At 43.8% G+C, this 16,234-nt stretch overlaps 1 protein-coding gene across 4 annotated transcripts in view; it reads left to right on the forward strand.

The window, feature by feature from the left end:
- The window catches only part of LOC122220530 (palmitoyltransferase ZDHHC14), a 533,561-nt gene that overhangs the window by 211,261 nt on the left and 306,066 nt on the right, over positions 1–16,234 (forward strand). For 3 of the 4 annotated variants that reach the window (XM_042940151.1, XM_042940161.1, XM_042940162.1), the window contains exon 3: positions 2,390–2,548. In XM_042940151.1, coding sequence (XP_042796085.1) covers positions 2,390–2,548 — 159 coding nt within the window. Of the gene's footprint in view, positions 1–2,134; positions 2,278–2,389; positions 2,549–16,234 lie in introns of those variants that run through there. The other variant, XM_042940152.1, reaches the window with a different exon arrangement.

Consider the following 16,234-nt stretch of genomic DNA (forward strand, 5'->3'; position numbering starts at 1 on the left):
ATTTAGGCACCCAGTTGGCACAGTCTCTAGAGAGCTGACCTTATCTTTGATGTATTCAAAGCAAGTTATTTTTACCCTGATGGCTAGGGAAGTACATAGCCATGTCCTCTCTTTGTTTTCTCCTTATTACAGAACCCATTGAGAGGTTTGATAGGGCAGCCACCGGGGTGCCAGGACAGTGGGGCACATGCCAAGAGAGGGTATCCTGCTTGGCAAGGCCACCCAGGGTCTTTGGGATGGCTCCGTGGCTGTTTAATTATTATTCTAAGTAGAAGAGTTGTCCTCAGCAAAGAGGTAAAGCGGAAGGCTGCTCCTTAGTCTTCCCATTTCCCTGCCCTCTACACCGCCTTGTCTCCCTCAGGTGTTCTTGAACTCTCTATCCTTTCCTCCTAGAACCTGCTTGTAGAACTTTAATTTTCCATGAATAGAAAATGGCTGATAACCACTCACAATGCTCCCTCTCTACCACTTGGGTTGGTATTTTTACAAATACCAAACTTAGGCCAAAGGGCAAGGGGCAGACTTTCAGGCCTCCGTTCTCCTGTTAAAGAAGATTGGGGTGAAGGGTGAAGGGCCCCTGAAATCATGACGCGTGAGTGGTGGATTCTGTCGGAGCAGGGAGGCAGGAAGAAAGTGCAGTTCTGCAGATATCACCATACCTCAGGAGTTTCTTCGACCCCGATGCCAGACTGTACCCCCACCAATGAAATCAGCCTCCCTGAGGGCAGGACTGAAATACCAGGAGTTTTGGAAGCTCTTCCCGTAACTCCTGCCCAGGCTGTTTGCGGGGGCCGCCGTGGGTGTTGGGACTCAAACCATTTGGGAAATGTATCACATGTTGCAACTATTGCAAAATAGTGTGACCTTTCAGTGTGTGTGAAGTAAAGTACAGCTACCTTTAAAGTTACCAGCTCTGTTTCGAGACCACCATGAAGTTTCCCAAGATTTCCTCCAGCCCCTAGGGTCTGCTCTAGCTGTTTATCTGCTGCAGTGTCTGGGCGAAGCCCTTAGGTAGTCTTGCTACTCTCCATCCCCCCATGGCCTCCTGTGCTGGGCTGCACAGGCAGCTGCCCCAATTCTTCCTGACAGGGCTCACAGGGCTGTGAGGGGCCTAGAGGAGAATAAAACTGGATGTTTTACCTTCCTGTAGAGCAGGGGTTCTCAACCCTGCAGCACTTTACAATCACCCCAGGGGCTCGATTCTGATTTAATGGGTCTGTGGCAGGGTCCATCCATTAGGGGAATTTAGAAAGCTCCTTGGGTGGTTCTAATGTGAACTCAGAGACAAGAGACAGATTTGTAAGATACAATGAAACTTTAAAAAAAAATACAGGGGCGCCTGAATGGCTCAGTCGTTAAGCGTCCGACTTCCGCTCAGGTCATGATCTCATAGTTCGTGAGTTTGAGCCCCGTGTCGGCCTCTGTGCTGACAGCTCAGAGCCTGGAGCCCGCTTCAGATTCTGTGTCTCCCTCTGTCTGCCCCTCCACTGCTTGCACTCTGTCTCTCGCATTGTCTCAAAAATAAATAAACATTAAAAAAATTTTTTTAATTAAAAAAATATATATTTGTATTTTTTTCAACATTTAAAAAACTGGTTCTAGAAGATAATGAAAGATGCTGGTCAGCCAATAAACAAAATATAGAGATTATTTTTTAAATATATATTTAAATATATCTATTTTGAATATATATGTATATATATATTTTGAATATATATATGTATGTTTATATACACACACACACACACTCACACACACATATATATACATATGTATTATATATTCTCCTCACCCAATACCTGGTATTTTTGAGGAGGCCAATGTGCAAGGTGGGAGATTCTTAAGCTGGATTTGGAATGTACCATCAGAGAAGGATCTTGATGTCAGTATCCCCCACTGTGTTAATTAGGGCAGCACTAGCTGCTGTAACAAAACCCAGACCTTCAGAAATTTAACACTGGGAATTTGGTGTCCGTGTAGCAGTATGGAGGGTGAAGAGATGGGAGAGGCAGCCCTCCGCTGCACATTCAGAGTCCCCAATTTTTGGTTCCCCAGCGACAGTGCGGGGAGAGGAAAGAGTGGGCGGGTCTCCGCGGGAGAGACCCATTGGCTGGGCCTGGCCATGTGTGCTCGAACCTCATTGGCCAGAACTCAGTCACGTGGCCACTGCCTGTGTAAACTATTTTGGGCAGCCTCAGCCCTGGCCAGGAGCTGGAAGGCGGTGGGACTGCAGGTCCTCTTGCGTGTCTGGCGTCGGGTGCCTCCCAGAAAGGCCAGGTGTGGCTGCTGCCCTTGGAAGTGCAGACTCCAGGCCTCCTAGGGGTGGGAGCCTGCAGCCGATAAGTGATTATATTAAGGGCTTGCACTCTTTTTCTTCTTTTGTCCACAGATATCGCAAACGGCACCAGTTCAGGGGGGTACCGCCCACCTCCCAGAACCAAAGAAGTCATCATCAATGGCCAGACTGTGAAACTTAAATATTGTTTCACCTGCAAGATTTTCCGGCCCCCTCGTGCCTCTCATTGTAGCCTTTGCGATAACTGCGTAGGTGAGTAGAAGCAGAGATTGCCTCTGTTCCACCTCTCGGGCAAGTGGTAAAATGTCTGTGGCTGACGGGGGAGGCTGATTTCCCTGGTGTAGACTGTGCTAAAGAGAGTCAGCATGGGTGTCTCTTTAATCCTCCAAAACTGAACAACTCAATAATAGTTAATATTTCAAGTGCCTCCCGCCACGGAGCCCATTCACCAAGCCTAGTGTTCCCAAGTCTCTGTTTTTCCTTCTTACATCCTCCAGCACCCCCGCTGTCGGTGCAGCTCCCTGGCCGTCTCCTGCAGGTGCACACACCCCAGAGTGGGGGTTCTTTGTTCCCTGGAGCTGCCGGATCAGCAGGCACTAGAAATGATTTTACCCCCAAGTCCCTCCATTGCCCAAAGGGCTGGCTGCGCATGGAGCCCGATGTGCTTAGTGATGTTCTTCTGAGTCCTCAGAGGGGCAGTGAGCTGGGGAACTGGAGGCATTCGAAGCCTCAGGAGAGAAAAAGAGGCAGAGGCCAGAAAACTTCCAGGCCTAAGTTAGGATCGTCGCTCTTCCCGGAGACCACCAAGGCCTTCCCTGTCTGTCCACTGGCTTTCTCCCGGACGGACTGGAGAAACAGGCAGAGGGAATGTGTAGCACAGAGGTCATCAGTGGTGAGATGTGGCTCTACTGCTCCACCAGCTCCACCCCAGTACAAGATTTTACGAGGGCCGCGGGTCCCAGCCCCTTGGGATTAGTCGGCAATCACTTCCTGTCACTTCAGATGGAGAGCTGCTTGCCACGCCCACATACCGTCTTCTGTCCTGGGCTGGAGCTTCTTAGAGATGAAGTTGGCAAGGAGGTGGTAGAAGTCCCAAGTCACAGGAAGGGTGATCACACAAAGGCTCTGCCCACGGGGAAAGACCCTCATTTCTCCAGCCCCGTAGCCTGCCTCTAATAGAAAACGACCAAGGGTAATTCTGGGCTTTAGGCACAGGAATCCTCTGTTAGCTCAGAACAAACCTGTTTCCCCTCAGCATCATCAATGGCCAACACTCTTTCTGAGTCTATTGGAATTTGTAGTCTCAATTCTTGAGGAAAATGCAAGCTTATAATGTACTTCTGCTGTGCAAAGCTGTTTTTCTTTTGTCTGAAATTCACTTCATCCTAACTTTAAAAATCTGCACTTTGGTGGAAAGTCCATGTTTTCCCCATCAGGCCTTGTCTTGGTTTTATTAACTTAGATGAATTACTTTTAGCCTTTGCTCTCCCAGCAGAACAGAATGGAATTTCGTTCAGTCTTTTCCCATTTTGCAAGTAGCTCGAGTTAAGAGCTGTTAATCTGGCACTGGATGGCCTGGGTACAAATGTTAGTTTCGTGTCTACTTAAACTCTCTATCCCCGGTTTTCTCATCTGTACAATGGGTTGATAAGAGGAACTACTAAATGAGATGGTTGAGGGATTAAATGAATCAATACAAGGAAAACACTTAGAATAGTAGCTGGTGTATAGGCTCCATAATTATCGTTGCTATTCTGTTATTACTTCTGCCCCCTTGCTATTTTTGATTGGCTTTCTCTGGATAATTTCTTGATTTACTGTAGCCCTCTGTGGGGGTGATGACCAAAACTACACCTGGTCGTCTATGTAGGGACACACCAGTGTTCCTGCAAAGACACATGACAACCATTGCTAGGTTTCTGATCTGCTTCCTGGTGACATCAGCCATCCCGTGCACATCTTGAGGACACTTTTAAGCCAGAGCATTGTGATGGCTTGAATATCTGCAGGGAATAATCTCTAAGGATTCTCAGGACCCTTTCTTGGGTCATAATTTTGATATTGCATGATGGAATGGGATATGATGGAATAGTATATAGCATATACTTTTCACATAAGCTCTTCTGTTAACTTTGCTTGCCTTCTCCTGGAGGTCCAGTGACTTATTCCACTAGGCATTTCTAGGTAGGGGGTTGTTATCTGCAAAGCCGTAGAGTTTACCGGGCTCCTCCTTCTCATTATCATTTATAAAAATGTTTACCCATTTCTAGACATCTGACTGTTCATTTATTCATTTGTACCATTTGGTCCCAATCTTCTGTTTCCTCTCTCTAGGCTAGACTCCTAATCGTGATAAGACTTCCTCCCAGCTCCTAGTGCTTTAAAATTCTCTTTGGACTATTGTAAAACACTTTCTAAAAGCTCATAGAATTGTCTTAGTCATTCCCTCCAACACCCATAGGTGTTCATACATGTCCCTTAAAGAACCTGATGAATTAGATGTAAAATCCCCTTTACCAAAAGTATGTATCAACCCCAGTTAATGGTGTACTTCTCGCAGAGTAGAACTTTCAGGTCGTACAATGTCTTATGGAAACCACCAGCTGAGAAAATAAGAGTTATCAGTCTTTAATACCTAGGAGCCCTTCTGCAGCTTTTTTTTTAAAGCTTATTTCTTTATTTATGTATTTGGAGAGAGACAGAGAGAGAGCCTGCAAGCAAGGGCGGGGCAGAGAGAAAGGGGGAGAGAGAATCCAAAGTGAGCTCTGCACTGACAAGAGCTGCAACTCATGAACTGTGACATCATGACCTGAGCCGAAATCAGGGGTCAGACGCTTAACCGACTGAGCCACCCAGGCACCCCATGAAACCTTTCTGGTAAATCCAGGTGACAGTAGCAATCCAGCACTCCACAATAAGCGTGGTGGGGCCCTATAGTCGGGAGGCACCGAACAGCAAAGGGAAGAGAGAGGAAAGGGGAAGGTTTGGGAGGGGGCTCAAGAGGGGGGACGCCGGCCGACATGTGCCTCTCAGCATCATTTGATGGCCCTGGGGCTGGAGTTTGGCACACCCTGATCAGGGTCCCGCTGTGCAAATGACAGGTGAGATAAGTAGCATATTTGACGTAAAATAAAGCTACTCGCAGCCCTCCTGGAACAACCACACAGTGATTCACACCTACGTAGCTTCGGTTTTCCGGTTCATTGTGCTGCATTTGGGCCTCTGGTGTGACCCATTAGCAGACAGTAAATTGGACTTCCTTCTGCATTTGGGAAAATAGAGTGGAAAGCAAACGTCTCCAACTGAGAAGTGTAATTGCAGAGTTTGCCACGATTTTATTTTTAGATAGAAAGTTTTTGTTGAGAGAATTCTACTTTTTGCAGCCGGGGAGAAAAATACAATGGTAACGCTGAAAGCCAGAGTTAGCACGTGTGGCTTCCCTTCCCTTGTAATGAGCAGGTTTGGGTTGGTTCTTCCTAGGTACACAAATAAATGCCACTTTACGCTGGGAGAAGAGAGAGGAAAAATGGAGTTTCCCAGGCGGTTCAGAAGAATAGTTTTCTTTGTTAAATGTGTTTGAAATGAGAGCAGACTTATAAAGGCTCTGTATTCTTAGTTGAGGACTGATGGAAAGCTTTCGTGGAGAGCAAACTCTGGCGCAAATATAGAATGGGTCAGCGGGGCCTAGTAGTTGGCAACTTGACTCTAACGCGCACAGACTCGGGCCTGGATCCGGGTCCTGTCAGTGGATGATATTGGTGCGTGAGTAGGTTATCTGACTAACCCCCAACTGTTACCACGTCTATAAAATGGATGACCCTAGTACTTTTCCTCGTAGGTTTCTTTTAAGGATTAAGTGAAGCTGTGCCCAGCAAGGACCCAGTATAGACCTGGTGCACACTGGGGGGGGGGGGCTCAGTGCTTGCCATCAATGTTATTGTGGATAACCAGGAAAATGTTGCCATAGTGCTCCCAAAATAACTGCATAGAACAAGGTTCGTGGAGGGATAGGAATCACCTTGTTTCCCTGTAATCTGGTTTGATTTATTTGACCTGCAGTCCTAGAAGTGAATATATTCTTTCTCTCTCTCATTTTGTCTCTGTTTCTGTCTCTTTCTCTCTCAAAACCTTTCCCTGTCTCTCACTAGTTCTCTTTCTCTGTTGCCATTACATTGCTTCTGCATGTACAGAACTGAGTATTTTGGTGTGTTTGTTCAGCCAAGCGATCTTTGAAGTTATAAAATATTAAAAAAATTTTTTTTCAATGTTTATTTATTTTTGAGAGACAGAGTATGACTAGGGAAGGGACAGAGAGAGAGGGAGACACAGAATTCAAAGCAGGCTCCAGGCTCTGAGCTGTCAGCACAGAGCCCGACGCGGGGCTTGAGCCCACGAACTGTGAGATCATGACCTGGGCCGAAGTCGGACGCCCAACCGACTGAGCCCCCAGGCGCCCCTGAAATATTTTTAAACGACCAACATCTGGGGCCATGGGGCCACTCCTGCTGTCTCTGATCCTCAGGCTCCCTCAGGTCATTATTAAAGTGAGAGTAACTGCAGGTGCTGGAAAGCCAACTGTACGCTCGGGAAGTCCTCTCAAACTCACTGTGTACATCCCAGAGCCCCAAGTCAGTCCCACATTTCAGGAAGTCTGTCCTTTGATGGGCTCTGGTCTCTGGTCTAGTGTCAGAATTACCAGCAGCTTTCACTGGAATTGGGTATTTTTAATACAACCTAAACCTGTAATTAAAAGGGACTTATTTGAAATTAGTTTAATCACACACTGTGGACTGGGTCGAGTTTGCTAAACGATTAGATGGCACATGCAAGCCTCTGTAAGCCTGCTCTACGTGTGTCTAGCTTTGACCAGGCAGAAGGCAGCTTAACCTGACGCCTAGAGGTGGCCTCTAGAGGCAGCAGATCCCTGGGTCCCAAACCTGCTGCCCTGTCTGGGCAGGGAGGACCCTCTCTGCATTTGCAGTGACACATCTGGACGTGCTGTGAGGACAGAGAAGACGGTGCGTGAAGCCCTCAGGATGTGTCGGCCCCTGGGGAGCTCTCAGGAGGGCCAGCCTCTCTCCTCATATGGGGGGTGCCCTGGTCCCATTTTGCTCGGTCCTTGTGTGTCGGTGCTGGCGTAGGTGGCACAAAGAACCTGCAGAGGCCCCCCCACAGGGACTTCAGGGACTCCTGCTTTTGGTAGGGCTTTCCCACCATCTTTAAAAATCCTTATAAACTCCCTTTCTCATTTACCTGTCTCTTTTTTTGCTGTGCTCTTTCTCTCCAGGGAGTACTACACACTCCCCGCCTCAACCCGCGGTGTCTCCCTCCCATCGATCCTTCTGCTTCCTCTGCAGTGTGGTTTTCTGAGCTCAACTGCTGATATTTTGTCTGTTGTGTACACACTGTGTGCATCAGAGCTCAGTCACTGCTTCACAGCTGGCCTCAATATTAAAAGGTTTAGAATATCTGAGATTTGGAATGCAGCTACCTTCTGGTGTGGAGTAGCATTCTGGAATTTCTTTTTGACTATTAGGGTATGGTGAGCGGGCTATTAATTTCCCACAGGAAAGGGTATCATTTGAGGGGAATGGAGAGAGCAGGCATTTGTATCTTCCCAAAAACCAAACAAAAAGGGCTTTACAGTAGTCCCCACTCCCCTACAAGTTTCCAATATCTTTGATTTTCAGTCACACTTAATAAGCACCTATGTGTCAGACACTGCTAGTAGCTAGATGCATCAAAATAAAAGTCTTCAAAGATCATTATTAAGAACAGACCAAGGAGAATTTAATATTATATTTATTATATTGTAGTATGTATTATATTCATTATATTTTATATATAATAATAAAAGTCATTATTATATTGCATAAGTCCAAGAGAGTAATTTTACACTGGTAAAGAGCACAACAAACAATTCAGTCATCAACATATATGTACCAAATAACATTGCATCAAAATATATAAAGTAAAAGTTGTTAGAGAAGGCGAGGATAATTTGCTACAAACAATGCTAGTGAGAAACATTTGCATACTTACAGTTTTAATGGTTCAGGTCAGTAAAATATAAGTAAGAAAATAAAGTATGTAATTAATATGTGCTGAACTTTGTTTCTACGATGTATACTTAGCTTTTTCTGTGTGTGGAATATTTACAAAAATTAATCATACTAGGCCACAAAAAATTCCTAGCTTTTTAAAAACAGATGTTTGCACAGATCATATTATCTGATGACACAACAGTAAAACTCAAAATCAATCGCAAAGATATAAATACACAAACCTAACCAATTGTGATTTTTTTTTAAAGAGCCTTTTAAACTTCGAATGCAAGCCTAAATTCTATGCTACTTAGAATTCTAGGGGGTGCCTGGGTGGCTCACTTGGTTAGGCGACTGACTTCAGCTCAGGTCATGATCTCACAGGGAGTTGGAGCCCCAAGTCAGGCTCTGTGCTGACAGCTCAGAGCCTGGAGCCTACTTCAGATTCTGTGTCTCCCCCTCTCTACCCCTCCCCTGCTCACGCTCTGTCTCTCTGTCTCTCAATAATAAATCAACGTTAAAAAAAAATTTAATTAGAATTCTAAATTTTAAACACACAAAATAGTTACCCTAAGCAGAAAAGGAATTATTTGGAAAGCTGTCAGGTAGCTCATAGGAATGAAGGAGAAGCCTGAGAGGCAGGCTCAGAAACCAGGAAGAGTCAGGGAAGGCTGAGTGCAACAGGACGTCACAGGACGTGCAAGCACTGCGAGCAGAATGTTTGTTGCTCTGCCCTCGAGTTCTAGCTCGGCTGCTGCTATCAGCTTAAAACTGTGACTCTCTCTATGTGCAAGGACTCTGGGTTCAAAGATCGGGATGGGAGCACCTGGGCCTTTTTCGCTTCCACACCCAAGGAGCTAGCAAGGCAAGAGAGCCTAACTACCCACTTTCAGCTTCTATAAGGGAGGGGGGGCCCTGCCCCCCACCTATTTTGGGATCCTCCTCAAAACAGGAAGTTTACTTAGATGGTGGATGGCCAGTGAAACAAAATGTTTTTAAAAGTCTAGTACAAAAAACAAAACTGAAATTAGAAGCAAATAAATGAACACAGTATCCATCTCAAGAAGATAGGGGAAAAAATAGCAAAATAAACTTAAGAAAAACAGGAAGAAAAAAATGAATGGCCTCCAAAACAGAAAAATCGATGTGGTATCACTTCTAATTCTTTGGAAAATAAACAACATAAAGATAAACTTCTGGGAAGATAACAAAGTGGAAATAAGAGATTCAAATGAGACAAATATAGGTGAGTTTTTAGTTATTGGAAAATAATTGCATTAGTTTGCATATTAAATAACTTGATGCTGATTGATTTGAAAATCTCAGTGGAACATGATTTTATGGGAAATTAGTCAACGAATGAGTGGAAAACTTAGACTGCCAATAATGAAAAACAGAACTTTATTAAAGAGTCATCCAAAAGAAAAATAAGATAAAAACACAGAGGGAGGCATGCAAACCATAAGAGATTCTTAAATACAGAGAACAAACTGAGGGTTGCTAGAGGGGAGGTAGGTGGGAGGTTGGGTTAAACGGGTGATGGGTATTAAGGAGGGCACTTGGGATGAGCACTGGATGTTACATGTAAGTGATGAATCACTAAATTCAACTCCTGAAACCATTATTACACTATATGTTAACGAACTTGGATTTAAATTTTAAAAAAATTTAAATGTATATTTGAAATGAAAAATATTCACATTATATTATTAAATCAAAATGTTAGATATAAAATCATCCAAAAAAGATGCTAGAACCAAACAATTTTACTTCCTGTGCTCTGAATAGTGTTTCAGATCTTCGAGCAGCATGGACAGCCTTTCAGTTCATTTCACCAAGACAGCACAAACCTAACACTAAAATCTGACAAAACATGAAAGAAAGAATATTCCCATTTATAAATGTGTATAAAAGTCAACATGAGAACATAGCAAATTTAATCTACCAGTGTAATAAAAGAATTGATCACTCTGACATAGAAGGGGCATATTCCAAGAATGCAATTTTTTAAATGTTAATAAGTCTATTACTATACCAATAGGTTAAGGGCCAAAAGGTGTATGATCATGACAATAATTAATAAAAAGAGATTTAATAAAATTTGACACCAGTTTCTAACTCTGAAGCTTGGTGAACCGAGATTGGGAGAACCGGCAGGCAGAATTTGGGCCCCGGTGATCTCCATAGCATTATGGGTATTACTCCCATAGTTATGTCACCTTACATGACAAAGAGATTTTGCAGATGCCATTAAGGTTACTCATTAACTGACTTCAAATAACGGGTATTATCCTGGATTATCCAAGTGGGCCCAGTGTAGTCACAAGAACCCTTAAGAGCAAAAAATAGAGATTCCAAGTAGGAGAAGGCTTCATCCTTCATTGCTGGCTTGAAGATGGAGGGAGCCAAGTGGAAAAGGTGAGAAGGAACGAATCCTGTCAACTGCACTAAGCTGGGAAGGAAGAAGACCCAAGCCCAGTGGCACCTGCACCCCCACCTTTACCTTGATCTTAGCCTGGTGAGACCCTGAGTCAAGCTCCTGACCCACTAGAATTCCAATACACTAAATTGGTGCTGTTTAAGGCCACTGCATTTGAGAGATAATCTGCACCCCATGTCCATTGCAGCATTATTCACAATAGGCAAGAAATGGAAACAATGTAAATGCCTGTCCCTGGATGGATGTGTAAAGATGTGGCATAAACAATGGAATAGTATTTATCCGTGAGAAAGTAGGAAATCCTGCCTTTTGCATCAACATGGATGTATCCTGAGGACATTATGCCAAGTGCAATAAGTCAGACAAAGATAAATTGTGTAGGATATCATTTATATGTAGAAGCTAGAGAAGCCGTACTCATAAAAACATTTTAGGGGGTTGGGGGACCAAGAGAGTTGTTTAAGGTTACAAATAGACAACTAGTAGTAATTAAGTCCTAGAGATCTAATGCACAGTATAGTGAATATAGACAACAGTATTGCGTTATAATAAACTTGCTAAGAAACTAGATCTTAATCCAACCACAAAGAAGAAAGCATAATTATGGGTGACAGTTGAGATGCTGACTATTGCTATGACAATCCTATTATATAAATGTATCAAGTCAATATTTTGTACGCCTTAAATTTATACAATGTTATATATCAAATATATTTTAATTAAAAATTTTCCCAGGCAGTAAATTTGTTTAAAGCCACTGCATTTGTGGTAAATTGCTAGGCAGTTACAGAAAACTAATAAGAATGTCCTTTAACATGATTTCAAAGATGAAGAAAGCTCACATTTCCTTTATGGTAAAACACTGGAGTTATTTTACATTAAAATTAGAAACAGATTGAGACGTTCACTATCACTGCTGGCATTTAACGTTTTCCTAGCTTTTTCTGACTGATGCAGTAAGATGAAAAAAATAAATATGAACTATCAAAAAGGAGCAGGTAGAATTATCCCTTCATTGTAGAGGACAAGAAAACAAACATTAAAACTAGATTTTTAAATTCAGTAGAGTTATTAGTTACCAAATCATAAATCAATACATTAAAATAGGTGACCATATGTCAGTTAGGAATCACAATAGCAATCAAGATACATTCTCTCCACAATCTTCTTAATAATTTTAAACAATTTGAGGCAGGGAACAAGATAAAATAATTTAGTTCAATCAAGAGAATAAGCTAGCCGTAATAACCAATAACATTTTGGGGAAAGAACAATGCAAGGAGCCACGTACTATTATTAGATGTCACTGATCCACAGACCAGTTGCAGAAAGTGAGTCGAGGACCCCTGTATGTGTGCATGTGTGAATGAGTTCTTCATTGTCATTTCTGAATTTTCCAAATCTCCAGTGATCATCAGAATGCACAGTTCTTGTTCAGAAAGCTCTCATAGTCTGGCGAGGAAGGCAGAGATGACCAACACAGTGGAGTCTGGCAAGTGCCATGGGGAGGGGTCTTGAAGAGCCCACACTTCACAGTGTGATGGGTCCCTATGCCAAGTCATACAGCATGAGCAGGGGTTACTGCATTGCAGGAGGGCAGGAGGGCAGGAGGCCCAGCAGGCTGACAGTGGGACAGAGCCTCGGAAACTTGCAGGAATGCTTGAAAGTGGTCAAAGAGACCAATCTCCTGAGATTATTGGCAACTATTTACGACTCATGTGGGGCTGCCTTTGAACTTCTGCAGTGGCCCATGGGCTGGGTTCTTCTGCTCCTCAGGGCTTCCAGCCCCTGTGTCAGACAGTCCGTTCTTTCTCAATGTCTGAAGTTTTATCCTTTCTTTTTCTTGAATCAATAAGTCCTGTAACTAAACTTTAAAACGTATCAAGGGATCTAATTAATGCTTTTGGATCTAAGCCAGCAGTCATGTTTTCACCTTCTCCCATTCATTGACCTCTGGAAAGTTTCTGCACGCCTCTGATCATTGTGTGCCCACCTCTGAATCAAAATGAATAAATACAGTCATGAGATCTTTTAGCTAAAAACAAACTTGGAGGTTTTTGTCTTCATGGATCATCTACTGTAGTGGCCCGAGGGTTTAATGAGTCTTGCAAAATGAAGATAAAGTCCAGGAATGTTACCATCATTGCAGTGTAACTCACATGTTGCAGGATTGTGGAGAGAGCCACAATGCAGTTCACGGCTGTGCAGAAGACTGCCATGTGTTCATAAAAAGGTGTATTCATTTAAGAAGTTCAGAGCCAAATTTAGCCACCTCTGAGCAGTGTAAACAACACCTTGGGGCATTTATTTTTGGCACTCATTTATTCCTGGTTTGCTTATAAGCAGCTCAAGTCCTCTTCCGGCAAGAGATGGGGGTTTTAATTAAGTCACTATCAATGATTCAGTGTTATTAGCTTAAGTGACAGATGACGGAATTCCAAGTAACCTTCCTGACTCACTTGACAGTAAGATGACGTTCTTTCCTGGAAGCCTTTTCGCCTCCTCTATATGTCAAATTAAAACTGTTCCTGGTTGTCTCTATGCTGTTCGCTCGTCTCTTCCTACCAGTTCTCATTTCCTGTATGCCACACCTACTCCCCTTCTCCTGGGTCCCTGGCTGTCCCCAGCGCTTCTCCTGGTTCCACACCATCCTCCCTGGAGTCTTCATGCTGTAGTTTGGAGCCGCCCTTTTGTTCCAGCCAGGAATTTCGGGCAATCTCTTTCTCAACATGCTCTCCCCGCAATGAGATCCTCTTCATGGTGTTCTGCTTCCAGGAGTTTCTTTAAAAGAAGCGGGGTGGGGTGGGGTGGGGGGTGCGCCTGGGTGGCACAGTCAGTTAAGCGTCTGGCTTCTGCTCAGGTCACAATCTCGCAGTTTGTAAGTTTGAGCCCCACATCGGGCTCTGTGCTAACAGCTCAGAGCCTGGAGCCTGCTTCAGATTCCTCCTCCTCTCTCTGCCCTCCCATGTTCATGCTCTGTCTCTCTCTGTCTCTCAGTAATAAACGTTTAAAAAAAATTCAAATAAAAAAATTAAGAGTCTAGAGGTGCATTTGAGGCAGTAACCAGAATAAAACTCTACAAAGTCGTCTTTCAGAAGAACTTACTTCATAACATATTTGTTATAGGCATAAGGACATGTAAGTACACGTAAACATGGACTACACGGGCCCAGGTGTCTACATTGTAGCAAAGTTCCCAGGGGTCTCTGATTCACAGTCAAGGTTGAGAGCCAGGGGAACATACCGGGTTCGAGCCTGAAGGTCAGGCCATCTGGAAGCCTTAGGAGTTGCTCATCTCTCACAGAGAGCAGGCCAAGCAGTGAGGTTTCCCACAGCAGGCATCTGCTTCCAGAAGATTACTGCTAGGGTGATTTGCCACCTTGAAATTTTAATATGAATAAACAGCTACCATCTTTTGAGGGCTGTGGGAAGCCATGCGTTATGTGTTGAAAATTCATCAATAAGGCTGCATTTCTCCTCTGACTGCTCTTAGGGCCGTCGTCTCTCTGGGTGTCTGAGGTGGATGTTGACAGAGTTTGCCAACAGGGGTAGAGGTCCACAAAGTTCATGGCCGTGCCAGGGCCCGGGGCTGGATGTTGAGAATCAAGACGAGGGATCAGACCATATCTGTAGAAGGCTTTGTAATGTAGGCATTTACAGCTAGTCCCAAAGTATGTATTCATATTAATCAGGTGTTTATTTGCATTGCCTACAATCAGAGCTGGCTTCTCGCAACAGACTGTTACATGGAAAGAGAGTACAAAGTATAAGACGGGCTTCCTGCGCTTCAGAAGTTTTCTGCCTACATAGGAGAAGTTAACTAACACCGAAAAGAAATATATGACCAGTTTGTAGCACCCAGGATATCTGATCTGACCTTAGGATGGTCATTTTAGAAGAATCCTCATAAAGGGGTGAGATGAGAGGAAAGTCTGGAAAAATTAGCTGGCAGCCGCTCTAGGGCCCCCAATGCCATCCAAGGAGGGACCAGACTCAGCCGCTGGCAATACTGCTGGAACAGGAAGTGGAGATGAGCAAAATTTGACCTTTGGAAGACCAATCTCACATAGTATAAAGTGAATCGATGAGATGTATTAGTTAGCTACTGTCCAGTGACGCTGTATGACAAACCCCCTCCAAAATCTCCATGGCTTTTAGCAAATAGCACTTCTCTTTCTCACGTGCCTCTGGGTCGTCTGGAGCAGCTCCGAGAAACGGCTAGGCTCCGCTCCAGGCATCTTCTCCTCAAATTTGATTCCGAGGACCCAGGCTGAAGGGACTGCAGCTACCAGGGGCGTGTTCTCCTTATGGAGGGTCACCGGACCACGTGATGGGCGCCAAAGCACACAGTATCTCTTAAGGCTTCTGCTTACAGTCTATGTGCTAAGCCTCTGTTGGCCAAACAGGGCTGATGACCATGACTGTGCCCATGATCTGTCAATGGGGCAGGGAAGGATGCTCCGCCTCAAGAGGCAGATAGGTGAATGTTTGCTGAAACTATGCCATCTGTCACTTGCAGGGAGATTTGAAGACTGAAGAAGTAACTTGAAGTTCCTTTCTAAGTTCCTTTCTAAGGTTGTATGTCTATTCATCTTTTTATAGCATGGAGCGTCTTACAGTATGCAACAGTCCGTTGTTTTCCTCACTTGCCAAGAATTGAAATTGGCCCCCAGTAATAGATTTGAGAGTTAAGGAGGCAAAGGATGAAATACACATTACCAGCCATGAAATTTCTTCTTCCTACCTATCTGTTGCCCTGCTAGCTGTTGGGTGTGAAACAGTGTTGCACGAAATTCTACCCACTGTGAGTAGCAGTTGGGCGGGACTCAGCTGTTAAAGGCTGAAAACTTGGGATAGTGAACAATAACCTGTGTGCTGTCATTCTGAAAGCTTAGTACAAGTTTGTACATTAAAAAAAAAAATTAAAACTGTGAGAATAATTTGGTTTGTTGGAATATGTTAAGTTTTGTTTCATTCCCAAAAGGTTGAAAAGTATTTTATTTTATTTTTTTATGTTTTTTAATTTTATTTTTGAGACAGAGAGAGACAGAGTATGAACAGGGGAGGGGTAGGGAGAGAGGGAGACACAGAATCTGAAACAGGCTCCAGGCTCTGAGCTGTCAGCACAGAGCCCGATGCGGGGCTCGAACTCACGGACTGTGAGATCATGACCTGAGCTGAAGTCGGACGCTTAACTGACCAAGCCACCCAGGCGCCCAAAAAGTATTTTAAATAAAAGACTAATTGAAATGGAAAGATTAGATTAGAAAAAGGGAAAGAAGAATCACTTCTTTAAAAATTAATCACGTTAAAAAAAATAAGGTGCCTGTGAAAAGGAGATTATTTTATTTTTATTAAGGAAGGGAAATGAACACATAGAAACAATTTATACTAAAATAGCTGTTTGGTTTTTATGATACCATCACGTATTTATAGGGGCTTTTTACTTGAGGA

The sequence above is a fragment of the Panthera leo genome, chromosome B2 (assembly GCF_018350215.1).
Source record: "Panthera leo isolate Ple1 chromosome B2, P.leo_Ple1_pat1.1, whole genome shotgun sequence".
Classification (NCBI taxonomy): domain Eukaryota; kingdom Metazoa; phylum Chordata; class Mammalia; order Carnivora; family Felidae; genus Panthera; species Panthera leo.